The following is a 27,089-nucleotide window of genomic DNA, read 5'->3' on the forward strand; positions in this document are numbered from 1 at the left end:
CTGCTTGGGGCCAGACCTGTCAAAGCACTTGCTATGTATTAATTCATTTAATCCTTGAAATAGCCCTATTAGGAAGATACTAGTATACTAACTTCACAGATGACAAAACTGAGACACAGAGAGGTTAAGTAATTTGCCCAAGGTCACACAGCCGATAAGTGGCAGAACCAGGACATGAATTCAGGCATTCTGGCTCCAGAGTCTGTGAAGGTTGATTTTGTGCCTTAGATCAGCCCTCACTAATTTGTTTTCAATACATTTAAGTACACCTTCACAGGGTACTTGAAAGACTATCTTCCTTTATGGAACTCTCTGGTTCTTGCCTAATTTATGTTTTTAGAAGAAAAAACTTAAAACTCTGTGTGCCTGTGCTTCTGGTATCATGTAAAGTAATTGCAGTTTAGAGCCAAAGACATAGTTTAAAGTGGCAGCTCACCTTTTTATATGATATGTGGGCTTGGCCATAAAGCTTGCTGGGCTTTGGCTGCAACCACTTGTCTGGGAAAATGAAAGAGAAGTGACTTTGGTTTTTGACTAAAACTCAGCAGGTAATGTTAACCCTTGAGGCATGAACCCAGCAGCTATTACCCTGGCCTCTGGGGAGTGTGGCTTGGTGTTGGGTAGCTTCAATATTGAAAGAAGGTAGAAATCTGGGAGGGGAGAGCCAGGCTGTGGAGGTACCTAGGTGATGACACCTCTCATCACTCTGGAGACCCCTCCAGCTCAAGGCTGGACCCATCCTATTAAAGGACAGAAAACAGGCCCTCAGGGAGAAGGGCTTGCCAGGGAATAGGCAGGGGAAACTGATATCAGGTCAGGTGAGTTACCTGGCCTCTGGAGGGAAACCAGAACAATGGCTGAAGCTTAGACCCATTAACTAGACAACCCTGGCAGGACTTAAGGGCATGTGGGTGTGTATGTGTGTCCCCAGCTTGCTCTATTTTAGGGCCGAAGTTTGAAATCTGTCCCCACCCCCCAGTGGGGCTCGAGCTGCCAAAGCTGTCTGGTGGAATGGAAGTCAGAGAGGTCTGGATTAGACCTCAGTTCAGCCATGTGACCTTGAGCAAGTCACTTAACCTCTCTGGTCCTAGGTCTCCTCATTGTAAAGCAATGACAACAATTCCTCCCAAGTGGGGCTATTGAGCGGGTGAATACTGAGGTAAACCCCCTGGCATACTATAGGATTCTAAATAGTCTATCTGTTCTCACTACTATATTGGCCAGCTGGCTCAATTGAACTTTAAGTGCTTGGCTGAGCCTAAGAATTAAAGGCCATTAGTGCTGGAGGCTCTGGGGACAATGTGCAGCTCTCTGAAAACCATGGGGCCAGTCAGTGCATCTCTGAGATTTCCCCATCATGATAATTAATGCTTGTTTCCTACTTTACCAGATTGTTAGAGGAGAACATGAGATTGAGTAACCTGAAAAGTATAATACAAAAATTGTTATTATAAGAAGAATCACAATGACAGTGATTAACATTTTGAGTACTTACTTTTTTGCCCCGCACTAGTTTAAGTGCATCCCATGTGTTACCCAATTTAATTTTAATGCTCTAACAATTTTGCCTGATTTATTATTCCTATTTTTTTCAGTTGCCTCTGAAGTACTCAGAGGTTAAGTAGCTTGCCTAAGTTCACTCAGATAACTGGGGGCAGACCCAGAATTCAAACCCAATCAATAGAATTTCAGAACCTGCCCAATGGAGGATTAGTCACTATGTTTATATTGGCATTGCTATCTCTATGTTTCTTTTCTACAGAGGCTACAAAGTTAGCTATTCTCTAGGTAGGAGATGGGTCTGTGAAGCCATGATGACAGCACCATAAAGTCACCTGTTAATTAATCTGTCTAGTCTGGTCGTAGCTCAAACACCTTAGGAACACATGTGCGTATATCTATCAGCAAACACATTCACAGATTGAGTATATATGTATATAGATTATAGGAACAATATCAGAGATAAAGATCAGAATATAAAGAAGCAAGGCATTAGCAAACTAATTTATGGGCTTGTGATTCTGTTATGAAGCATAATTATTCAGTGGTTTAAGTGGGATGAAAAGTGTCATTACAGTAACACAGTGAGTGATAGTCATACTTAATCTGTTTTCTACCACTCACATATGATAAATGTCATTCACATGTGTGACGTCCTTCTGTGCGGCTGCCTAGACTTTGACATTTCTCCCCAATCTTTTTGTGGAAAATTAAGGTAAACAACGAGTCATTTATTTTGGACATTTATGAAAGCATTTTTATAGGAATTTGGGTACTTAAATTAACACCTTAGATATCTCCAAAAAAAGGTTATTTTTCAACAGAGTTCCATTAAATTCAACAAATCTATGCTCTGCCTGTGCTGTACCATACAGTAGCTACTAGTCACGTGTGGCTGTTCAAATTTAATTGAAAAATGCAGTTCCTCAGTAGCTTTAGTTACATATCATGTACTCAGTAGCTCACCTGTAGCTAGCAGCTACCATTTAGACAATGTAGATTATAGAACATTTCCATCATTACAAAGAGTTCTATTGGACAATGCTGCTAGACAGTAGGATACACTGAAGATGTAGTGATGACCAAAACATTCTAGGGGCACCTGGGTGGCTCAGTTGGTTGAGTGGCAGACTTCAGCTCAGGTCATGATCTCGCTGTTTGTGAGTTTGAGCCCCGCATCGGGCTCTGTGCTGACAGCATAGAGCCTGGAGCCTGCTTTGAATTCTGTGTCTCCCTCTCTCTCTGTTCCTCCCCCACCCATGCTCTGTCTCTCTCTCTCTCTCTCCTCTAAAAATAAATTTAAAAACATTAAAAAAGAACATTCTAGATGCTTGCCCTTGTGGGTTTATAGTCCTGCAGAGAGGACAGCTGTTTAATAAGCCATCCCAGGTTGGGGTTCAGGGAATTACAGGGGACAATGCGAGGGTATGGCAGGGGAGACCTACCCAAGAATGGCTGGTCTGGGAAAACGAAGCCAAAGAAAAGTCCTTATATATGAATAAGTGACCAATTAAAAAAATATATATATTGAACTTAATTTTTAAGTAACAAATTATTTTCTCTGCAACTGGATTCTGCAAGTAATATCAATGTGAGGTTTAAAATGTAGTATTGAGGAATATGCTTAAATAAAATTTATTTCATTTTTAAAATGTTTCATGTAATAAATCTCTAAGAAGCCAAACACAAAGTGTACGTACAGTATGATTCTATTTGTATGAAATTGTAGAACAGACAAAATTATGATGATAGAAATCAGAGCTGCAGTTGCCTAGAATGGAGGCAAGGGTGCAGGTGGAAGCAAGGATTGACTACAAAGGATCCTAGAGGTACTTTCTGGGATGTTCATGATGCTCTCTCTCTTGGTAAGGGTATTGGTTACATGGATATATGCATTTGTCAATACTTATGGAAATGTATACGTTTAGATTGGTACATTTCCTAAAATGTAAATTATGTCTCAATTAGAAGTTGAATCTATAGAATTGTATATTGTAACATGTTAATGGTTGATATGAGTAACATTATGGAAATACTCATTGCCTCATTACTTCGTCTGCCAGTGACCTGGCTGGTCTTTGTAACGCTTATATCATCACTGGCAAGAAGATTCAGCATCCTTCTTGATCTTGTGTCCTGTGGATGTAAATATGTGCTCCTGCTTTTCCAGTTTTTCATGCTTTCTTATCAAAAGTAGATAAACTGAAAGAATCTTTGCCAGAATGTTAAGAATGATGTTATTTGGGAGCAGAGAAATTAGAGGTGAATTTTGCTGCTTTTTCTTCTTCACTGTACTGTTTGAGTCTGTAACAAGGCACATGTATATTTCTATACTTTGAAACACAAAATCTCATTCTGTCTTGGCTTAGAAAGTACATTTACTTATCCATGAGTTACTATATAATCATTTGAAAACTTTGGGTTTTAAGCGATGGTTAGTATCACATTTCCTTGTAAGCAGCAGACTCCGTGGATGATTGTTTAGCAGTCGTGGGGTCTCAGTAAATGTAAAATTTCATGCCTTGTCTGTCTCCACTATGCCTCTCCTGTTCAGTTTCTCTCTGGTGCTGGGGCACATTGGAGTGGATTGGGGTTGCCTGGAGATGCTCCTTAGCTGTCTGCCCCTCTCATCTGCCTCCTTCACCCTGTGCTCACAGATTCTTACCTGACCCTTGATGAACCGATGAATAACATCACCACGTCCCTGGGGCAGACAGCTGAACTGCACTGCAAAGTCTCTGGCAATCCACCTCCTACCATCCGCTGGTTCAAAAATGATGCACCTGTGGTCCAGGAGCCCCGGAGGATCTCATTTCGGGCAACCAACTATGGCTCTAGACTGAGGATTAGAAATCTTGACACCACAGATACAGGCTACTTCCAGTGCGTGGCAACAAATGGCAAGAAGGTGGTTTCTACCACGGGAGTCTTGTTCGTCAAGTTTGGTAAGCCACCTCCTGCTGGAGATGGCCTTTGGCCATCATTCTCCCAGAGGGTGAGGAGGGAGGGAACGGGAACACACTGAGAATGTCCTATGTGCCTGGCAACCTGAAAGCTGGTACAGATGCATCCATTTTACAAGTAAGTAGGCCAAGACCCAGTAGTTAAGTAGCATGTGCGTGGTTGCCCAGCTGGTAAATAGTAGAGCAGGAGTGGAGTCCCGATCTGTCTGATCCCAGAGCCCTGCTCTAAACCACCATGCCAGTGGGAGAGAAGATGGGAAGTTCGACACATGTATGCCCTTTCTCTGTCAAGATGCCATCAAAGACTCCTGCTGTCCCAATCCGTGTGATCCTATAACCACTCAGCCTCCCCCTGCAGACTCCCTATGCAGCGTGAGGATGCCTACTCTAGTGACTCATTTGTTAACACTTGTCTTGGTAAATAGTAGAGCAGGAGTGGAGTCCCGATCTGTCTGATCCCAGAGCCCTGCTCTAAACCACCATGCCAGTGGGAGAGAAGATGGGAAGTTCGACACATGTATGCCCTTTCTCTGTCAAGATGCCATCAAAGACTCCTGCTGTCCCAATCCGTGTGATCCTATAACCACTCAGCCTCCCCCTGCAGACTCCCTATGCAGCGTGAGGATGCCTACTCTAGTGACTCATTTGTTAACACTTGTCTTAGCATTTTCCAGGCCCTGAACTGTGTGGGGTATAGACAGGTTCTCACTGGTATGTTTTTTTTTCTTCGAGTGGTTGTGGGGAACTGAAGCAAAATAATAAATCCCAGAAAAATAAATATCACCTCAGGGTGGTTGAGAACTTCAATCTGGAATGGTTTGACTGTACCCACACTTACCCTCCAATAACCTAGACTGACTGTTTTTTTTTGTTGTTTTTTTTTTTTTTTGCTTTCCTTTCCTTTCTCCAGGCCCCCCTCCCACTGCAAGTCCGGGATCCTCGTAAGTACATTTATCTCCCTTCTTGTCACTTCGAAGTGTTTCTCCAAAGGTTTTTAGGGCAAAGGCAAAGTTGTCCTCTTCTTGGGCCAAAACACTGTTACAGATTTCATTCCATTTTGCCCTACCCTCATTCCATTTTGCTTTTTCTCTGATATGAAGATTCACAAGAGACCAGCACCGGCAGTAACCTCAAGTGTGGTCATGTTGGTTGTGAACATGTTGATGAAAGCAAATATCTGCTTACATTTTCTACTTTAAAATTAATCTAAAATTTAGTTGCCACAGTGGATTTGGTCACATCAAACAAAAAACAATACCGTGCTGGCTTAGGTTTTTAGCCTGAAAGGCTCTCTTCTGTGTATCTGAGAGTGTTGCATTCCTGATGCTCTAGTTATCCAACAGGCCAACAGTTGGGTGATCACCTTATTTTTATTGCCTTAAAAGAACCCAGAGACAGAAGTTCTGACTCACATAGGGGAAGAAAGCCCTGTGCCGGGTTTGAGAGTTACACACAAGTTCGATTCATTTTGGGTCCTTTGTTACTGGAATCTAAAGATCTCACTTCTTAAACTGATGCTATTCTTGATGTGCTTGCTCTTTCCCCTGGCTATGGTGTTCTATTCTTTCACTGTAGGAGCATCCACTTGGGGCATTTTTCTTTATATTTTTATTTAGGTGGAGAGAGCCATTTATTAAAAACCCTTGCTCTGCAAGAAAATATCTTCTTCCGAAGATACGCTTACGAAGTAAAATTTATTGGGGCTCTACCACGAGAGCATCAGAATGTCTGACCTAGACTACACCCACAGCAAATATAACAGCCACTTAATTTGCTCTAATCCCCTCTGTGCCACTTAATTACAGTGTGGGATATTTTAATATATTTGTGTGTGCCTGGAGGCCCAGTGGCCCACAATCCCATTAATAAAACAGGTAATGGGTAAAAATAAACATTGGCCCTCAGCCACACTGTTCTGTTATTTCATCAGCCAATTAAAGGCAACTGTAAAAGAGCCTTTAAAATCACCCAAGTGCTAATTGCATTCTACTCGTCTAGGTAGAAAATATTGATTGATCTTAAAACAGGTCTGAAGTTTTGGTTGCTCTGCTTTGCATTCTCGAAGTTTATCTTTTTTTTTTTTTTTTTAAATCTCACTATTGGTTGATATGTGGAATCCTTTTGAAGTCTTATTTCAACTGAGATTAAAACTTTTGTTACTTGCTGTAAAAATGCTTCCCACCCTGGTGCCTTATTTGTTCCTATTAATCTGTGCTTCAAATGTGGCAGATAATCTGCATCCAAGTTTGATGAATGCAGTTCACTAATCTGCCTTTACTATGAAGCACTGAGCAATTGACGTCCTACCTGTTGTATTTGCATCAGAGAATTACTTTTTTATTATCAAAATTATTTTTAAACATGTATATGTCCTTACTTCTTGAAGTTTTCATTCTGCCTTTGTTATCATCTTTCTGATGAGCCCAGTCTGAGTCTCTCATGGTTTTCAATTTTATACAAAGATAGTGTACCGCTTTCACGAGCTGATATCTATGGAGAAGATATTGATGTCCTTAACGATGCTCAGCCACAGCTAAAAGTATCCTTTGATGTCAGGCCCCCCTGTTTCATGTTAGCTGTCTGATTATCCATCAGATTAGTAGCAGGAGCATGAAATGTACAGTTGCCATGTTAGCTTGGAGGGAGCTACAGTAAAATACAATCGAAGTTGGAAATCCCATGGGGCCTTTTGCAGGACAGTCTACATACTTGTTTTGACATTGCCAGTTGGCGTTTTGATGGACTTTTTTCTCTTTCTGTTAGAAACTGGTGACATATCCTACTTTTTTTCTCTTTTCACTGCTGCCACCACTGAACCCTATTTCTAAGAGTTCTTCTGTAACCGAGATAGAATGCTAGCTTCCTTCCCTATCCTCATAGCCCCCAACAAGCAGGCAGATCTCACTACAAGAGGTCAGGTAGAATGTAACAAAATGATAGCCATGGTGACTGTCACAGCTTTGAGGGTTGCTCTGAAAGTCTTTTGTCAAACTGCACAATACTTTTTCCAAGGTAGGAGTGAAATGTAGCTGAAACATTGCTCTGTTTACTTGAAGGTGGTGCAGCAGAGTGACTGCAAAGTACAATACAAGTCCACAACATAGTGAAATGTTTTGGGTGAATGAATCCTGGTGAGAGCCAAGTGCCATTTGAGACCACAAAGCTACACAATCTCCAATGGAGGACTTGGAGGGTCCTTGAGATAATGGTCTAGGAAGGCAAAGGTGGTGAGACACTTGTCACTCCTTCTAGGGACTGCATCAGATTTCCACACGAAGCTTATGGAATGGCATTTTACTATGTAGTAGGAGCAAGCCTGAGACGTTAGTTTGGCTTCTGTTCTTAGCTTCAGGCTTTATTTCTTCTGTCATTGCTGGGTCCTGGCCCACCCCTAACAATTATAGGGCCCAGGGCATGAGTACAAGTGGAGGCCCACATACCACACGTCTAAATATTTAGAAGTTATAAATCAAGCTAGCAAACTGTTAAATGAAATATGTTCTGTCCTCCCACATTGACAAATATACCTTCATAATGACAAAATCAAAAAATACTTATAAAGTTATGGTTTGTGTATGACTACAAGCCAAGAACTATCAAAAATGACTACGTTAATCATTATTATGCTGCTCTGGGTGTTTTGTTCGTGGCCAGAGATATTATATATGATTCATAGATTGTTATATATTAGTTCCATTATTTTTTTATTGCCTTCATTTCAGCAAAATGACTGCTTTTGTCATTTTACGCAGACTTTTACACGAGATTTTAGCATGCATTCTTTTGACAACAATGCCAAGTTAGACAAAAACTTTCTTCAGTTATTGTAATATTTAGTTTTTTAAAACTAATTTTAATTTGAAGAAATTGTACTCCCTGAGCCAGTAGCAGCTGTAATTATCAATTAAATTCCTAAAGCAATAGTTCAATTTGCTAAGAATTATAGCAAATGAACTAAGAACTTTATATAGCATATTCAAACATAGTAATGGGACCATATGATAAAGAATCACATGATATTGCACAATATGTAATGAAACATTATAATAATATAATGTAATCATTAACCTATTATATATATTGTATAGGTTGTTATATATTATCATATATATTACATATGGTGTCATATGATAAGTAATCACATGATATTACAAAATATTATATCGTATTATTGTACAATATGTAATTTCATCTGTAAATCAGCACCATGCTTCATGTTATCCTATATATGCACAAATCTAAGAACAATATAAATTGTTTAATGTGTTAGTTTTCTACAGCTGCTGTAACAAAGAATACTGAATTGGCTTAAACAACAGAAATTTATTGTCTTACAGTTCTAGAGCTTAGAAGTTCTAAATCAAGATGTTGGCAAGGTTAATTTGTTCTGAAGGCTGTGAAGAAAGATTTCTGTCTTCTTCTGGTGACCTACCATAATTCTTTGGCTTGTCAATGCATCATCTCAATTTCTGCCATGATATTTACATGGCATTCTCCCTCTGTGCGCATGTCTCCAAATCCCCCCGCCTTTTTTTAAAGATTTTATTTTTAAGTAATCTCTATACCCAACGTGGAGCTCGAACTCACAATCCTGAGGTCAAGAGTTACATGCCCTACTGACTGACCCAGCCAGGTGTCCCCAAGTTTCCCCTTTTTATAATGACACCATTTGTGACCCACTCTAATGACCTCATTTTAACTTAATTACCCCTGTAAAGACCCTATTTCCAAATAAGGTCACATTTTAAGGTCCTGGGGATTAGGACTTCAACATATGAATTTTGAGGGAACACAGTTCTACTCGTAACACTTAATATTGTGAAATTATTCCCAGCCATGAGACTATAATCTTGCAAATATTATCCTAATTTGTAAGAACTTTCAGAATATAAAGAAAAATAGGAAAATGGATGCTTGGTAATATTGAGAATGATAGTTTCTTGTGCAAGAATCCACTGAGGAAGAATTTGACATGTTGATTAATCTTTTTCTCTTCCTGAAGTAATTTTGCCACTGCAGTCCTTCCTGTGCTCCAAGCAGTGCCCATCTCCTCCATCGGTAGTGACTCAACACACAGACTTTCACAGTATACAATCACGGTTGCCTTCTGTTCTAAGAACCTAGGGCAAGGGATGTAGAGAAATGATCCCTGGGGCAGAACAGTGTTAGTCACAGGGGTGGATGTTTAAGGTTTGGTTACATTATGGCAGCCCTGAGTGCCAGATCCCAAGAGGCAGAGGACCCCATGTGTATATTAAACTTATTTTTCAGTAGGTCCAGGGAAAGGGCCCTTCTTTAAAAAGAAACAAAAACAAAACAGTTTTACTGAAATATAGTTCACATACCATCAAATTAGCCATTTTATAGTATAAAACTTAGCGTTTTTAGTATATTCACAGAGTTTGTATAACCTTCACCACTATCTTGTTTCAGAACATTCTCATTATCTCATAAAGAAACTCCTCTCATCCCCTGATAATCTCCAATCTACTTTATGTCTCTATGAGTTTGCCTATTCTAGATATTTCATGTAAGTAGAGTCATATACTGTTTGTCCTTTTGTGTCTGGCTTCCCTCACTTAGCATGTTTTCGGGATTTATTCATGTTACAGCATACATCAGTACTTCATCTTTTCTATGCCAACTTGACACATAAATCTGACCATCACATTCCGCAACATTATCCTTGACCTCCTTTTTCAAGATTTTTTGGGGGAGCTATTCTGGGGCCTATTGCATTTTCATGTGAATTTTAGAGTTAGCCTGTCAATTTCTGCCTAAAAGCCAGCTAGAGTTTTAATAAGGATTGCAATGAATCTGTAGATTAATTTGGGTAGTATTGCCATCTAAACAACATTAAATCTTCCAATCCATGAGTTCAGGCTCTTTCCATATGTTAAATTTCTTTCACTGATGTTTTGTACATATCAATATTCAAGACTTGCTCCTCTTCTGTTGAATTCTAAATATTTTATTATTTCTCATGCTATTAGAAATGGAATTTGGTTTTTTTTTTTAATTTCGCTTTCAGATTCTTGGTTGCAACTATATAGAGATAAAACTGATTTTTGTAAATTGATCTTGTATTTTGCACCCATACCGAGCTCATTTATTTGCCCTAATAGTTTTTTTGTGGATTCCTTATGATTTTCTATGTACAAGATCATATCATCTGCAAATAGATATTGTTTCAATTTTTCCTTTTCAATCTATATGATTTTCATTTTTATTTTTCCTGCCTAATTACTGTAGCTAGAAACTTCAGTGCAATGTTAAATAGAAGTGGCAAGAATGGACATTCTGGTCTTTTTCTTTATTCTAAGAGGAAAGCTTTTATGATGCTAACTGTGGGTTTTTTGTAAATGTGTTTATCAGATTGAGGACATTTTCTTTTATTCTTTTTTTATATTAAACATAATTTATTGTCAAATTGGTTTCCATACAACACCCAGTGCTCATCCCAACAGGTGCCCTCCTCAATGCCCATCACCCACTTTCCCCTTTCCCCGACCCCCATCAACCCTCAGTTTGTTCTCAGTATTTAAGAGTCTCTTATGGTTTGCCTCCCTCCCTCTCTGTAACTTTTTTTCCCCCTTTCCCTCCCCCATGGTCTTCTGTTAAGTTTCTCAAGATCCACATATGAGTGAAAACATATGGTATCTGTCTTTCTCTGCCTGACTTATTTCACTTAGCATAATACCCTCCAGTTCCATCCACATTGCTACAAATGGCCAGATTTCATTCTTTCTCATTGCCAAGTAGTATTCCATTGTATATATAAACCACATTTCCTTTATTCTTTTATTCTTATTTTGTGGTGTTCTTAAAAAAAATTTTTTTTTAAATGTTTATTTATTTTTAAAAGAGAGAGACATACAGACAGACAAAATGCGAGCAGGGGAGATACAGAGAGAAAGGCACAGAACCCGAAGCAGGCTCCAGGCTCCTAGCTGTCAGCACGGAGCCTGATGTGGGGCTTGAACCCACATCTATGAGATCATGACCTGAGCCAAAGTCAGACACTTAACTGACTGAGTCACCCAGGTGCCTCAAGTTGTGTGATTTTTTTTTATTATGAGAGTGTGTTTGATTTTGCCAGATGCTTTTTCTATGTCTATTGAGATGATCATGTCTTTTTTTAAAACTTTATTATATCAATGTGATCTGTTACATTGATTTTTTTATTTGTTTTATTTTTTTAATGTTTATTTATTTTTGAGAGAGAGAGACAGCATGAGTGGAGGAGGGGCAGAGAGAGAGACACACACACACATAAAAAATATATGCATACATATATATCTTTGTATATATATATATACACACATATATATATACATACACACACACACATATATATATACCACTTTTTCCTTATCCATTTGTCTATCAGTGAGCACTTAGATTGCTTCTGTATCTTGACTATTGTAAATAATGCTACAGGAAACATAGAGGTGCATATATCTTTTAGAATTAGTGTTTTTGTTTTCTTTGGGTAAATATCCAGTAGTGGAATTACTGGATCATGTTGTACTTATATTTTTAAGTTTTTGAAGAACCTCTATACCATTTTCTAGAGTGGCTACACCAACTTAATATTCTCATCAGCAGTGTACAAGGGTTCCTTTTTCTCCACATCCTCACCGACACTTGTTATTTCTTGTCTCTTTGATTTTAGCCATTTTAACGGGTGTGAGGTGATATCTCCTTGTGGTGTTGATTTGCATTTCCCTGATGATAAGTGATGTTAAGCATCTTTCCATGTGTCCCTTGGTCATGTTTGTCTTCTTTAGAAAAATGGCCTCCTTCCCATTTTTTAAAAATGTTCATTTATTTATTTTGAGATAGTGTGAGCGGGGGAGGGACAGAGAGAGAATCCCAAGCAGGCTCTGTGCTGTCATTGTGGAGCCCAATCCAGGCTCCATCTCATGACCGTGAGATCATGACCTGAGCCAAAATCAAGAACTGGACACTTAGCTGACTAAGCCACCCAGGTCACCTCCCACCATTTTTAAAAACTAGACTATTTGTGGGGGTCTTTTTGTGTTGTCTAAGATCTTTATATATTTTGGATATTAACCCCTAATAGGATATGTCATTTGCATATATCTTCTCCCATTCCATAGGTTGTCTTTTATTTTGTTGACTTCACTATGCAAAAGTTTTATTTCGATGTAGTCCCAATAGTTTATCTTTGCTTTTGTTTCTCTTGCCTGAGGAGGCATGTCTAGAAAAATGTTGCTATAGCCAGTGTCAAAGAAATTCCTGCCTGTGTTCTCTTCTAGAATTTTTATGGTTTCAGGTCTCATATTTAGGTCTTTAATCTGGTTTGAGTTTATTTTTATGTATGGTGTAAGATAGGGTCCAGTTTCATTCTTTTACATGTAGCTGTCCAATTTTTCCAGCACCATTCCAGCACCATTGAAGAGACTGTCTTTTCCCTATCATATATTCTTGCCTCCTTTGTCATAGATGAATTGATCATGTAAATGTAGGTTTAGTTTTGGGCTCTCTGTTCTGTTCTATTGATCTGTATGTCTATTTTTGTGCCGGTACCATACTGTTTGTAGTATATTTTGAAATCTAGAATTGTGGCACCTCCAGTTTTGTTTTTCTTTATCAAGATTACTTTGGCTTTTGGGGTCTTTTATGTGAAAACTGGACATTTAAAGTAAGACGGCAACTCAAATTAGATCACCTTTCCTCTGATGTTGGCGTGTGCTGTTGTTGCTATTGTTTGTTTAGTGACTTCCCTGGAATAATTCTATTTAGTCTATCTTCCCTATCATCTGTGGCTACCGAAGTCTTTGCTCAATTGGCTTACTGTCAAAGGAGGACAGAGATTTTCTTAAACCAGTAACTCTCCCACCCTTTGCCGAGGGGCTCTGGGTGTGTTTGAGGCCATGCCTTCAGCACTCCAGTAGTTTTCAACACTGCCTTTGCTTCCATTTCCTGCCAGAGGTGAGACAGTAAGGCTTTCCTGGGCATGCACAAGCCCCTCACATAAACACATCCTTCTGTCTCCCCAGAAATATGTCAGAGATTTTCAGAGCCCCCTAGGAACATCTTACTCCTTAAATCTCCCCTTTGAGCTTTTGAGTTTTTTGGCCAGGCTCTTGTTTTTCCCAACTTGTGTTGCTACCCCAGGCAACTATGAGTCTTTTTCAACAAATGTCCTGAAGCTAGGGCTTTTCCTACTGAGAGGTTCTAAATCTAGTCAAATAAAGACAAGCCCTGTAAATAGAACTTTTTCAGCATGCTGCTAGACTGCTCAAATAGTGCCAGTTCTCTGGAGATGGGCTTTTGAGGCATTCCAACCCCCTCTGCCTCCTCCACTGACTGTTAGGCTGTTGGTTTTCACAGCTGCTGTGGTGGTGGGAGCTGCTGGTTTTCAAGGTTACCACAGAACTCAGGAGAGGGAGATGAGAAGAGAGCAAGTTAAAAACCCACAAAACACTGTTCTTACCAAATCTTAGCCTTTTCCCCCTTGTGGCAAGCCTTTGGCTAATTTTCAAAGTTCTTAAAATGTTGATTTTCACAACTTTTTGCCTGTGTTCTCATTGCTTTTAGAAACCATTCCATATTGCCTGCTTGTCTCTCATCCATGTCTAAGGACAGTACTGGGTGGATGCTGTCTTGGGAGGCCTCTGAGGCCCAAGGACACTGCTCCACATGCCAGCCTCCCTTTGTTGACCCTTTTCCTCAAAACAAGACGATGTCCTGGGATTCTTTGCAAACATTACATCTCTGTTCCAGAACAGCTCTCCAGGGAAGATGTTTTGATCCCCATATTATCAAAAATGTTCCACAAACACTAAATGGCTTTAGTTGGACCTAGTTCATATCTAATTTCTTCAATTTTAATATTACAAGCTCCTTAAATTGAGTGAGGCCTTAGGAACACCAATATCATATTTTTTTATATTTTTCATGGTTGCTTTAGGTCTTCTCCTGGTATATAACTTGAGCTTTTTGACAGGCAAACGGATCCAATCCAACAAACACTAAGCATTGATTCAGTTTAACAATTATTTATTAATTACCTATAAAGTGCCAGGCTCTCAGCCATCTTCTGTAGAAACTACGAAGACTGCACTTTGCCCTCAAGCTACTTACCCAGTATGCTGGGGCCAAAAAAATGAGCCTTCCCCAGCACCAGCAAGTGCAGTGGTACAGCTGCTCTGGAAAACAGTGCATCTATGAGATGGTGATTACAGTTTCCATCTCATAATATAGTCATTAGCAGTAATGAGCAATGAATATGGAGCACATGACACCTAGTAGAATTCAGTTTAGTATTCCTCAAGTGAATGAGATATTTATTGACTGACTGATTCTACTGTTTCACATATGGGGCCTAGTATATAAAGTTCAATGAATTTAAGTTGTATTTCTTTCTTTCCTTTCATCCTTTGAGACATCCTGCAGAATCAGCCTATAAAAGGGGCATGGTATAGGGACTCCTGGGTGACTCAGTCAGTTAAGCATCTGACTCTCGATTTCAGCTCAGGTCATGATCTCACAGATCCATGAGACTGATCCCAGTGTCGGGCTCTATGCTAACCTCGTGGAGCCTGCTTGGGATTCTCTCCCCTCTCCCATTCCTCTGTTCCTGTGCTTGCTCTCTCTCTCTCTTTCTCTCTCATAATAAATAAATAAACATTTTTTAAAGAGGGAGGCATGATAAAAAAAAAGGGTATCTATCTCATAGGGCTGTTGCAAAGAATAAATGAAATAATAAGATAATGCATGTAAAGTAGTAGCTAGCACTGTGCCTGGCACATATTAGGAGCTTAATAATATATATTGACTGACATCATCATCCTTATTGTTACTGTTTTTTTAATTGAAGTATAATTGACCCATCATTGCTGTTTGAGCTAAGAAGCTATGCCTTCTTTCTAGGCAGAGCCCTTCTAGACAACATTCCCTGCTGTGAACCCCAACAAGAGACCTCGAAGCCTTTATTTCCTTTTTTCTTTTATTGACCTTTGGCTAAAGTCCCTTTTTGCAGAAAGACAAAGTGACCAGCTTTTGATGAATTCTTTCCTTCTCTTATCTGCTTCCAAGTCTCAGCCATAGTGAAGAAGTGTTACAGGGCACTGGCCCAGACCAGGAAGCGATAATGTAATTTTCAACTCAAGATAAACTCAAGGATAACTTTCAACGCAGCTACTCGGGCAGTCCAAGGACAGAGGTGCCTTGTGGAGGGGAAACCAGGAAGTCACTCAGCAGCTGGCCCAGGACACAGAGGGCCATCACTTCAGTGAAGTAACTGACCTCCGTCTCTTCCTCAAACTGCCTGAGACTCAGCGCTCTGCAGAGAAGGGGCAGATGGAGGGAATGTGGAGAGATTAGATAAGAAGGATTTCCCAATCCCAGTGGGGGATAGATCCAAAAGTACAGAAGGTTGAGAAGCCAAACTCTCATATCCCAATCCACCCCCATCACTCAACAATTTCCACTGTATGAATGGGGTGTGGAAAGCTTCCAGTTAAAACGATACTTGTGAATATTGGCAAAGTGTATCTTTGTGTGCAAGGGCACATTTAAAGAGAGAAGAGGAAAGATAAGTCCTCGCTTTCTAGGAACACACATTCTGAAAGTGTGTCTACCAGGCCATGAGCCTTCTCAGTCTAGGCGTTAGTCCTGAATGCATCTCCACACCTCGCCCAGCACCTAGCACATAGCAGATGCTGTGCAAATTGTGTTAAATTGGACACTCAGAGTCTGTGTCCTGAAATTTTTTCTCTACATATGACAAGGTTTTATTCATTTACTCAACTCATTTTTTTAAATGTTTGTTTATTTATTTTGAGAGAGAGAGAGAGAATCCCAAACAGGGCTTGGGGCTTGACACGGGATTCGAACCCACAAACCCACAAACTGTGAGATCATGACCTGAGCCGAAACCAACTGAGATGGACGCTTAACAAACTGAGCCACCCAGGTGCCCCTGATTCAACATATTTTCATCAAGTGCCTTCTGTGTTCTAGGTCTCTGGTTTTTAGAAGCTTTTTTCAAATCATGTAAGTGAGTACCAGGGAGCAAAACCAATCTAAAAGTCCTCATTCTATATCATTTACCCATCCCCTTCCTGTGTTTATGAGTTTTAATATTAGCTCCTGCTGTAAATTACAGAGCAAGTACTTTTCAAGAAATGGAGAAAAATCTCTGCCTCAACTCTGGCTGTGGGTGAACAGAAAGCCCCAGAGGAATCAGAGTGTGATTCATTTCTCTTAGAAAGCTCTGAGTGTACAAATCAGTAGTGAACCTGTATTCACAAATCACACATGTAAACAAGTGGTCCCTATTTTCCCATCAGCCTCCAGGGCCTGCCAGTCAGAATCAAATTACAATGTGTATATAAATCACATGGGGATGTTGTTAAAATGCAGATTCTAAAGGTATAGGTCTGGGGTGAGGCCTGACATTCTGCATTTCTAACACTTTCCTGGTAGGTGCTGGTTCTGCTGGTCCACATATGTTGAGAAACTAGGGTCTAGAGAAAAAGTACCTATCTGGGTTCTAGTCCTTTCTGTGTCATTCACTAGCCAGTGACCCTGGACATACTGCTTACCTTTTGGGGGGGGGGCCTCAGTTTTTTTTCTTTGCAAACTGAAGAGCTTGAGTTCAATGTCATCTAAGAGTCCTTCTAACTCTAAACTTTATGACAGATTGTCACTCAATTTGCTCATTCCTTTATTATAGTTAAGACCTCTTAAAGTTCTGAATTTCATGCAATTTACCCTTGGGTTCTTTTTCTCTGCTCTGAGGTGTAAATAGTCCTCTTTAATCTATTGTTGTGCTTGCATGTTGCCCATTCTAAGCATGACATTATATAGTGGGATCAGTCCATGAGAAAGATTTTACAGAGAATTCTCATGTGGGACCACCCCCCCCCATCCCCGTCCCACTCACCAGCACAAAATTATGAACTGGTGTGGTATCTGCCCTCCTGGGTAAAGGGGAAGTAGCTGTCTGTGAGCTGAGTACCTCTGTTTGAAGTTAAGCAATGGGATCACAGCAGGAGGCATTGTGATGTGGTGATGGAGACAGCCTTCTGATGTCTTCACATGGGTGTTTTGAAAGCACTGATCTGATGACATTGATGCCTGACTGGCAGACTCTAAAGCCTGATGGGAAAATAAGGACACATGTGCGTATGTGACTTCTGAATACAGGTTCATTTGTACACTCATAGGACTTTCTAAAAGAAACGACCAGATTGTACAACAAACACAATAAATGACATGTTATGAATAATCTTGACTAGGCTAAAAGTTGATGATGCTACTCAAAAGATCAGCAACAGATAGAAGCCACAGCTCTGCCTAGACTCAAGGGACAAAGAGAGGAAGTGGTTTTACCAGAGGCCAAGAGTAGGGTCATCTGTAGAGGTTGGCATGATGGCAAGCCCATTTTGTGGGCACAGGAGCCACGAGAAGCTCTTCCTACTGATCACCCTAGGCAGAAAGCAGGTGAGGGGAAACAACTTCCTTTCTCTCTTTGTCTCCACTTCCAAAATACCAGCCCGTGCCTTCCATGAGGAGAACTCTACACGACGCTACCTGACATGGGAAGCCTGAGAACTGAGCCTGCAGAAGTCACCTCTCTTATGGATCCTGAGCAGAATAGAGGAAGGGCTAGGAATGAATCTTAGGGCAAATAGGTCCAGCACTAGTGTCAATACCCCAGATTGATTTCTATGCCACTGGACAGCTGGGGTGGAGGCCAGCTACACGGATACCGTGAGTTGAAAATAGCGTATTCAACACTGCTGTTCTTGCTTAGTCTTCAGGTAGGACCATCCAGTGGACAATTTGGGTTGTGGAACTGAGATCTAGGACAGAGGTCAGGACTAAAGGGGTAGACATGATGGCCATTTTGCGTAAGTGAATTTGAAGAGGGTGAAATTCCCAAGAGAGGTTATAAAAAGGGACAAGAATAAGATCCCTTACATTCGTATGACTATTTATAATTTTCAGACCTTTTTTTTCATGTTTTTTGATCTTACAGCGTCCAATAGTTTTGACAAGATAGCCTGGTGTTTTACTTTCCTGTCCAGAAATATGGAAAAATTGATAAATGATTATCCCTGTGCTCTATCTTATCATTACAAGTTCTTTTTAATTGTGTAGAGGGGTGCTCAGAGTCTAGACCTCAATATTTATGAACTCCTGGGGGCTAAAAACAAAGACAGAAAACTTGTAGAAATTTGCTTCTTGGAACTCTAAAGACAGAATTTGTTAAGTGGTAGGAGTGCCTGGGTGGCTCAGTTAAAGCATCCAACTCTTGATTTTGGCTCAGGTCATGGTTTGTGAGATGGAGCCCCACTTTGGGTTCTGAGCTGACAGTGCAGAGCCTGCTTGGGTTCTCTCTCTCCATCTCAAAATAAGTAAGTAAATAAACATTTTTTTTAAAAAAGAATTTTTGGGGGGTGCCTGGGTGGCTCAGTTGATTAAGCATCCGACTTCGGCTCAGGTCATGATCTCGCGGTTCGTCGGTTTGAGCCCCGCGTCGGGCTCTGTGCTGACAGCTCAGAGCCTGGAGCCTGCTTCGGATTCTGTGTCTCCGTCTCTCTCTGCCCCTCCCCCACTTGTGCTCTGTCTCTATCAAAAATAAATAAAATGTAAAAAAAAAAAATTAAAAATAAATAAATAAATAAATAAATAAGAATTTTTTTAGGTGCTAAACACTAAGTGCTATTCTGTGCCAGACATCTTTATAAAACCTTGCACAGGATGAACTCACTGAATCCTTTGAGTTGGGCACTATTAATTTCCCATTGTACAGATTGAGTAAGTCACTATCTTAGTTTGGGCTGCGGGGAGACTGGGTGGCTTATCAACAACAGAAATCTATTTTTCACTGTTCTGGAGGCTGGAAGTTTGTGGTCTGGGTGCCAGCATTTTTAGGTTGTAGACCATCTTGCTGTATGCTTACATGGCCAAATAAGGGAGCTGTCTGTGTTCCTTTTATAAGGGCGTTAATCTCATTTCTGAGGGCTTTACCCTCATGGCCTAATTACCTCTCAAAGACCCCACCTCCTAATACTATCACTTTGGGGGTTAGTTTTCAACATAAACATTCAATCAATGCACTCACTTAAGGAGACTCATCTAGCAGAGGATGAAACTTCAATCTGGGCCCAGGCAGGTAGACTCCAGGAGTCAGGCTTTAGCCTCACCTGGGGAGGCAATCAATTGATGAACTCTTACATGAATTACACATGAGCTACATTATGTGTCTGATTGCTAAAAGGACTCACAGAACTCAAACAGTTTATCCTCATGGAGCAGTTCTATTACAGGCAAGGAACATAGCACAGCAATGGTAAGAGAGAGATCTGCAATGCAGGGGATCTGGAGATCTCAGGTGCAAGCTTTGTCCTCCTACAACTGGGTTGCACAGGACATCCTTTGTCTGCAGGTCAACCAGTCAGGTTGTAGTGGAGGTCTCACAGTGAGCTGGCCACATAGGAACATTCTACAAAGTGACAAGCCTCAACTGTCAAAACCCCAAGACTCCACTGACCCTAGGTGCAAATCAGAAATCCCACTATTATTACTAAACAATGCTAACAAGCTGATACATTCTGACCTAAGTAAGTCATGAACTCATGGAACATCATTTATCTTTTGTAAATACATTCCATAGTGATTGCCAATGGTTGGTGGCTCTTCAGATTAGTCTGGGGTCAATTTAAGTCAGCTGAGATAAACCCATGCTTTTCAACCCTCTTGCCCTTGCTTAGCGTGTAGGTCAGGAACCCACTCCTAGAACTTGGATAATGAAGTAACCCAAATACAAATGATTGCCATTGGGATGTGAAGTGTTCTATACATAATGGAAAAGCTATCATGGATCTGTCATTACAAACATCTGTTACTTCAGCAGATGGCCTACCTAATATTTTTGTGACTGGTCATGAGATGATCTCACAGTTCATGGAATCAAGCCCTGTGCTGGACTCTGTGCTGACAGCACAGAGCCTGCTTAGGATTCTCTCCCTCCCTCTGCCCCTCCCCTGCTCATGCTCTCTCTCTCTCTCTCTCTCTCTCACTCTCTCAAAATAAATAAATAAACTTTAAAAACAAAGAGAATATGGTGAGTGCTGTAATATTCACCTGTGTCTCTAGAACAATTTTGCAAATTAGAAACAATGCAAATCATGTAAGTAATTTTAAAGTTACTAGCCACATGAAAAAAAAGTTACTATATGTTAACTAACTGGAATTTAAATAAAAACTTGAAACCATACAAAAAAAGTAAAAAAAAAAGTGAAATTCATTTTAATCATATTTTTGACTCAACTACATCCAAAATACTGTAATTTCAACATGAAATCAGTATAAAAGTATAAAAGATATTAATGAGCTATATTTTTTTAAAAGTCTTCAAAATCTAGTATGTATGTTGCATTTATAGCAATCTTAATTTAGATAATAAATTTTCATTGGAAATACTTGATCTATACTTAGGTTTTATAAAATGAACGATTAAGACCATAGATTCACATCCCAAATTGTTCCAAATATACTCAAAGTTTTCCAATAACCAAATCAAATACCAAAAAAAAAAATATATTTTTCTTTAATATTCACATCCATATTCCAAAACTGGTTCATTTTTTTTTAGAAGAATTGATTTGACTTTGCAGCACGAGAATATCAGTTTTTAAACTGTGTTTACTCATGTTAGGTAAATTTACTGAATCTTATATTAACTCAGTATTATATTGAATTCAAAATTGTATTGCATGAATTGAAAAGAAACACTAAATTTACCAATACCAACAAAGCATTCTTCAAATTTTTCCTGTAGTCTTTGCAATTTACAAAACTCTTCTAGTTATAGTTAAAATCTCCTGCCTATCATTTCATGCTAAGTGTGTAAAAGCTTTGATTGTTGGTTTGTATTATGAAACGTCTCAGTTACAACATACATTCTCATACCTGTCTAGTTAGGTTACAATAAGCTTTTCCTTTCCTTGGAGCTGCAAGTTTAGTTGTTTATATCCAGTGTGGTATCAGTGGGAAAATGTAAATCATGTTGCCATTTTTTGTCTTTGATTATTGAGTAGTTGGCAAGCATCCCTTCAGTTTCAAAGAAAATCTTGAATTGGAGTTAACAGCAAAGTAAATCTTTGTAAGACTCTTCCACAATTTAATCAACAAGTACTGGAAAAGAACACAAGATCATTAAATTCATTGCCTTTGATTCCTTTCAACATTTCTATAAACTGGCAATGATTCCATTTTCATGCATATATGAAACAATTTCAACAACTGTATCCATGATGCTTTTCACAGAGTCAGCTTCAGAAAACTGAGCACAGATATTTTCAGTGTGTATCATACAGTAGAAAAAAGCAATAAAGAAACCATCAGTTTCATTTTAAGATTACCATTAAGTCTAGATTTTTGACGTAACAGCTGAAGTACCATCATGATAGAAACTAATTTTTTTATGTCTAACTGAAATTCTTTGACAGCTATGAAAGATTAAAACAAAACAAAACAAAACAAAAAAACCCACCCACTTTAGGAGTTCAATTTCATAGGCTGCAAATTGACATTTCTTTGTGAATTTAGAAGTCATTTAAGGTAAAAGGTACCTGAAATATTAATTGGCCAATTTCTCTTTTATCTCTTGACTCATCTAAATTAAAAGAAAGAAGTTTTCAAATTATGAATCAATTGATCTTTGATTTTATTAGAAAGGTTTTACATTCTCTAGGCTATCCATAACTAAAATAATAATTTTTTCCTCATCTTTCCATCTAAAAGTGGTTTTATACCTGGCCAAAGTTACAAGTTCAGATTCTGTTAAAATCGTGTAAGGGGTGCTTGGATTGGCTCAGTCAGTTAAGCATCTGACTTTGGCTTAGGTCATGATCTTGAGGTTTGTGAATTTGAGCCCCACATCAGGCTCTGTGCTGACTCAGAGCCTGAAGCCTACTTCAGATTCTGTGTCTCCCCCTCTCTCTGCCCCTCCCTTGCACACACGCTCTCTCTCTTTCTCTCTCAAATAAATAAACATTTTTTAAAAATTTTTAATTGTGTAAAACAAATTTTGTTAGGGCATTTCATTCTGATTTTAGATGACTAATTTCATTGATTCCTTTTGACTGTTGAAAGGGATCCTTTTAAAAATCAAAATAACTGTATATTATTTGCTGAAAATGCCACCTTAATGTTGTCTATTTTATTATCTTTAATTTTTTTTAATACAACAAACAACTTTATTTGGCTGTACTCAATTGACATTCATTGTGAACTTTGCAGCATATCTTATTCCAGCCTCTTTTTCCCATTACTGTTCTGGTCATAGTCCAGTCCAATCTCCACTCAGTTCTGCATCAGTAATATTACCTGAAGTAATGATGTGTTCATTTTAATCTTAAAGTTTTCCATACTTTTCTTAAACTAAGAAAATGAATTAACTATATTATAATGAAAACAATAGTATTTCAATTTAATTAGTGACTATGATTTACATAGGTTTTTACCATAATTTATGCTGTCTGCACAAAACATTCAAATTAGCACATTACGACGTTACAGGGTGTATAGAAAAAAAATCATTTGAACTGATTCAGTCTGTTTACACCTTCTGGATTTGTGGTATATTAATATGTAATTTTGGAAACAGTACAGTCAATATATGCAGTATCGTAAAAGAATAAAATCTTATGTGATGCAGCAATTCAAGTAAAATGAAGTCATACAGCTTCAGTTTTCAATTCCATTTAAACTAATTAGAATTAAATAAAATTTAAAATGCCATTTTCTCAGTTACGGTAGCCGCATTTCAGCTGTTCAACCGTCACACCTGTTTAGTGGCTGCCGAATAGGACAGCCCAGCCCCAGAATCTAGACAGATCATAAAGCAGCAACCGTCTGTGTATCATGTCCACTCTTTGTTCCCAGTGCATAGCAGAGCACAGTAGGAGCTGAAGAACAATTTGTTCCGTTAAAATGAAATCACGGGTTTAGCACAGTGACTGGCATTTAGTAGGCATTTGTTGAAGTCCTGATGGAATGAAGGATGTGCCATGTTGTCGTTCATTTATCAGTGACTCAGTCTTCAGGCAGCCATGGCCCCTTGGTGAGCCCACTCCCCCTCGCGACCACTTTCTCTGGTGAAAGGCAGTGCATGCATGGCACTGTGGCGTCATTGTAAACAGTCCTGAAGGCTCTATCCCCCTAGGGTTTTTCAGGCTATGTCACTGAATTCAGGGCCAAAAAACCCCAAGAAGTCCAGATTCCTAACCCTAGAAAGGCACTCTGATGGTGTGAGCACAAGGAGATTTGATGTCTGGGGGCAAAAGGAGAAGGATTCTCTTAAAATGGATGGGGTTCTGTGGGGCGCCTGGGTGGCGCAGTCGGTTAAGCGTCCGACTTCAGCCAGGTCACGATCTCGCGGTCCGTGAGTTCGAGCCCCGCGTCAGGCTCTGGGCTGATGGCTCGGAGCCTGGAGCCTGTTTCCGATTCTGTGTCTCCCTCTCTCTCTGCCCCTCCCCCGTTCATGCTCTGTCTCTCTCTGTCCCAAAGATAAATAAATAAATAAATAAACGTTGAAAAAAAAATTAAAAAAAAAAAATGGATGGGGTTCTGGCTTTGGTTGGGATCGGGAGGAAGTGTGAGCGCATCTTCTAGCAAAGAGTTCCACCCTGATCCCCGCCACAGCCTCCCTCCCTTCTGTTAAGAGAGACTCTCCTTGACAAGAACACTACAGAACTCAGACTTCAGAATAGTATTTGTTTGAATCATTTTTCTGCTTGGGGCTAAAAATAGAAATTCAAAAAGCAGGAGTGGTTAGTTGGACGGGATTTCAAAGCTGCATTCAGCAGGCTACATTTCCTCTTGGATTAAAAATATGTATGTGTGTGTGATTGTTTGGGGGAGTCATCCTGATGAAAAAGGAAGGGTAAATTGCAAAGAGATACACCACCAAGTTGCAAAGTGAAATGTTATTCTTTTAGATTAGGGTTAATTTTGAAACAGTCCACCATGCCAGTAGGCACACCCTACAGAGGGTCAGGACAAGGGGAGGAGGCAGCATGGCCCCCATGTCTGCCACCGGCACAGCAGAGGGGCCAGGGGTCCACCGCTTTGAGAGGTTGCCTGCCTCAGCCTCCAAATGGCTGTGGGTACCTGCCTCGCCTGGGAAATCTTCCTTGCTTTGTTGTTGTTGCTGCTAGTACTGTGGTAAAAATAGACATAAAATTTACCACTCAAACCATTTTAAAGTACACGGTTCAGTGGCACTTAGTACATTCACAGTGTTGTGCAACCATCACCACAATGCAGTTGGAGAACATTTTCATCATTCCAAAAGGAAACCCTGTACCCAGTAAGCAGTCACTCCTCATTTCTCCCTGCTGCCCCCCTGCCCTTGGCAACCACTAATCTGCTTTCTGTCTCTATGGATTTACCTCTTCTGGACATTTTATATCAATGGAACCATGCAGTATGTGGCCTTTTGTGTCTGGCGTTTTTCATTTCGCACAATGTTTTCAAGGTGTTGTAGTATGCATCTTTCTTGTGTTTTGATGAACTTGAGTTACTTTCTGGCATAGTAACAAGAGGTCTGGCATAGGAGCCTTGCAGACCTGGGTGGGAATCCTGGCCCCGCCTTTCAGCTTCAGTTTCTTGAGCTACACAATGAGAATGTCCTGAGATGGGTATCTCAGGAGTCCTTGAGAAGGTTCATTTGCTAACATTGAACTATTATTTATTTGCTAATTCAATAAATATGAGTTGAGTAATCACTGTGTACCAAGCCAGGGCTTCAGGGCTACATTGGTGAACACCACTGGGCAAGTTCTTGGTCCTCGTGGAACTTGGTTCTAGTGGGAGAAATACACAATAAACACACAAACAGATAAATAAGAAGAAGACTGGGTGTGGTGTAATTGGGTATAAGGAAGGGACTGCTTTCATAGCTTAGTGAGTAAAGGTTTTCCACCCAAGGAGCTGATATTTGAGCCAATATCTGGGGAACGGACTGAGCCAGCCTTGTTAAGAGCTAAGGGAAGACTGTTACAGGCAAAAGAACAGCAAGAGCAAAAACCCTGGGGTAGGAAAGGCTTTGGCACAATTGTGGAATGGAAAGGAGGCCAATGTGGATGAAAATGGGTGATGATGGGTGGGAGGTGTGACATGAGTTTGGAAAGGTAAGCAGGAGCCAAACCGTGCAGTGCTGTGCAAACTGCATTCCAAGAGTGATAGAAGCCATGGAGGGTTTTAGCTAAAAGAGTGACATGTTGTAACTTATAATCAGAAGAGCACTCTGGCAGCTGCGTGGAGAATGAAGCAGGTATAGAGAGGCTGGAGGACTAGTGGAAGGAGGCTCTTGTACTAGTTCATACATAGAAAAAGGTGGCTAGGGTGGGCTAGGAGAGTTATAAAGAAGTGAGAAGTTTTGGGATGGCCTGGAGAGGAGGCAAGTGTGAAGATTATGTTAAATAAATAAAAGTAAACAGGATAAATGAAATCAAATGAGAAAATGCATGCAAAATGCCTAACAGAGCTTAAGACAGAGCTAATATTTAACTCACATCCCATTCCCCACCCCACCTACACACCCTCATGCACACACTCACAAACCTTTGAGGCTCTTTGAGGAAGCATATTATGGGTTCCCTCTTCATTGGAACTTCTCCAGCATCAGGGATGAGTGGGAACTACAGAAAGAGGGACATGGGTATGTCTCTGATTTTCATGGGATAAAGAGAGAATAAATCTACCACTCTCTAGTCACCTGGAATGGTTGGCCTCTTAGAGCAGCCTTGGCCTTCAGCAGGTGATGGAGAAGTGGAGTTCTGTGGGATGAAGCCATTGGCCATGTTCTAAGAGAAGAGGGAATAGCCAATAAGGAAGTTGTTCTCTCCCCTTCTAGCTGCCAGAGGCTACCTGAAGGGAATTTTCTTCCTCTGCTCTTTTGACACATTTGTGCTTCCCCATTTCACACTCTGTTGTGGTCTGTGGTTTGACATTCTGAGCAGAACCACTCATCTTTGTGTCCTCTACCCCTGGCACAAAGTGGGCACTTAATTAATATCCAAATATTCAATGAGTAGGTAATGGAGCACACTATTGCTGCCTGGTTTAGAGCCGAGAGCTTCTGGGGTTGCAGAAGAATCAGTGAGGTTTTCTCTTCTGTAAAAATGTGGGCAATAATAGCATCCACTCAGAGGATTGTGAAGATTAAGTGTGATAATGTGGGTAATTCACTTAGCACAGTGTCTGACACATAACGAGCCTCGATGGAAGTTTGCTGTCATTCCTCTTGTGAGGGGTCTGCTTTCTGTGGCTTCTTCTTTCAGAGTTGTTGTAGATAAGTGGCCTGCAGAGACTCCTTTTGGAGCCCTGGATTAAGAGGGGTATGTGGGCCAGTGTCCAAGAAAGAAGGGTGCTGGTGCAGGAAACTGAATAAGCTCTCCCAGTTCTCACTGTCACTGGGGACTTGAAAGTGGAATTAATAAAGTGCCTTAAGTTTACCGCCAGTTCCTTTACAGCCTGATTTCCTGCGTATTGGGTACTAGATGAGACATAAGGGATTGCAAATGCAAATGGAAAGTGGGATATCATTAGCTGGGGCCAATATAAATATGTTTG

General features: G+C 40.1%; 1 protein-coding gene and 1 long non-coding RNA gene across 2 annotated transcripts in view; one reads left to right on the plus strand and one right to left on the minus strand.

Annotated features, from left to right (window-relative positions):
* The window catches only part of ROR1 (receptor tyrosine kinase like orphan receptor 1), a gene marked incomplete at its 5' end in the record, with an annotated part of 169,978 nt that overhangs the window by 37,697 nt on the left and 105,192 nt on the right, over positions 1-27,089 (plus strand). The window contains 2 exons of the mRNA XM_015540954.2: positions 4,158-4,445; positions 5,374-5,404. Coding sequence (XP_015396440.2) covers positions 4,158-4,445; positions 5,374-5,404 — 319 coding nt within the window. The remainder of the gene's footprint in view (positions 1-4,157; positions 4,446-5,373; positions 5,405-27,089) is intronic.
* LOC122241415 lies at positions 15,395-23,781 on the minus strand. The gene is made up of 5 exons (XR_006221549.1): positions 23,299-23,781; positions 21,420-21,644; positions 19,570-19,651; positions 17,458-17,597; positions 15,395-15,777 (listed from the first exon to the last, which is right to left on the minus strand). It is a non-coding gene; the product is annotated as an uncharacterized LOC122241415 (long non-coding RNA).

The sequence above is a fragment of the Panthera tigris genome, chromosome C1 (genome assembly GCF_018350195.1).
Source record: "Panthera tigris isolate Pti1 chromosome C1, P.tigris_Pti1_mat1.1, whole genome shotgun sequence".
Classification (NCBI taxonomy): Eukaryota; Metazoa; Chordata; class Mammalia; order Carnivora; family Felidae; genus Panthera; species Panthera tigris.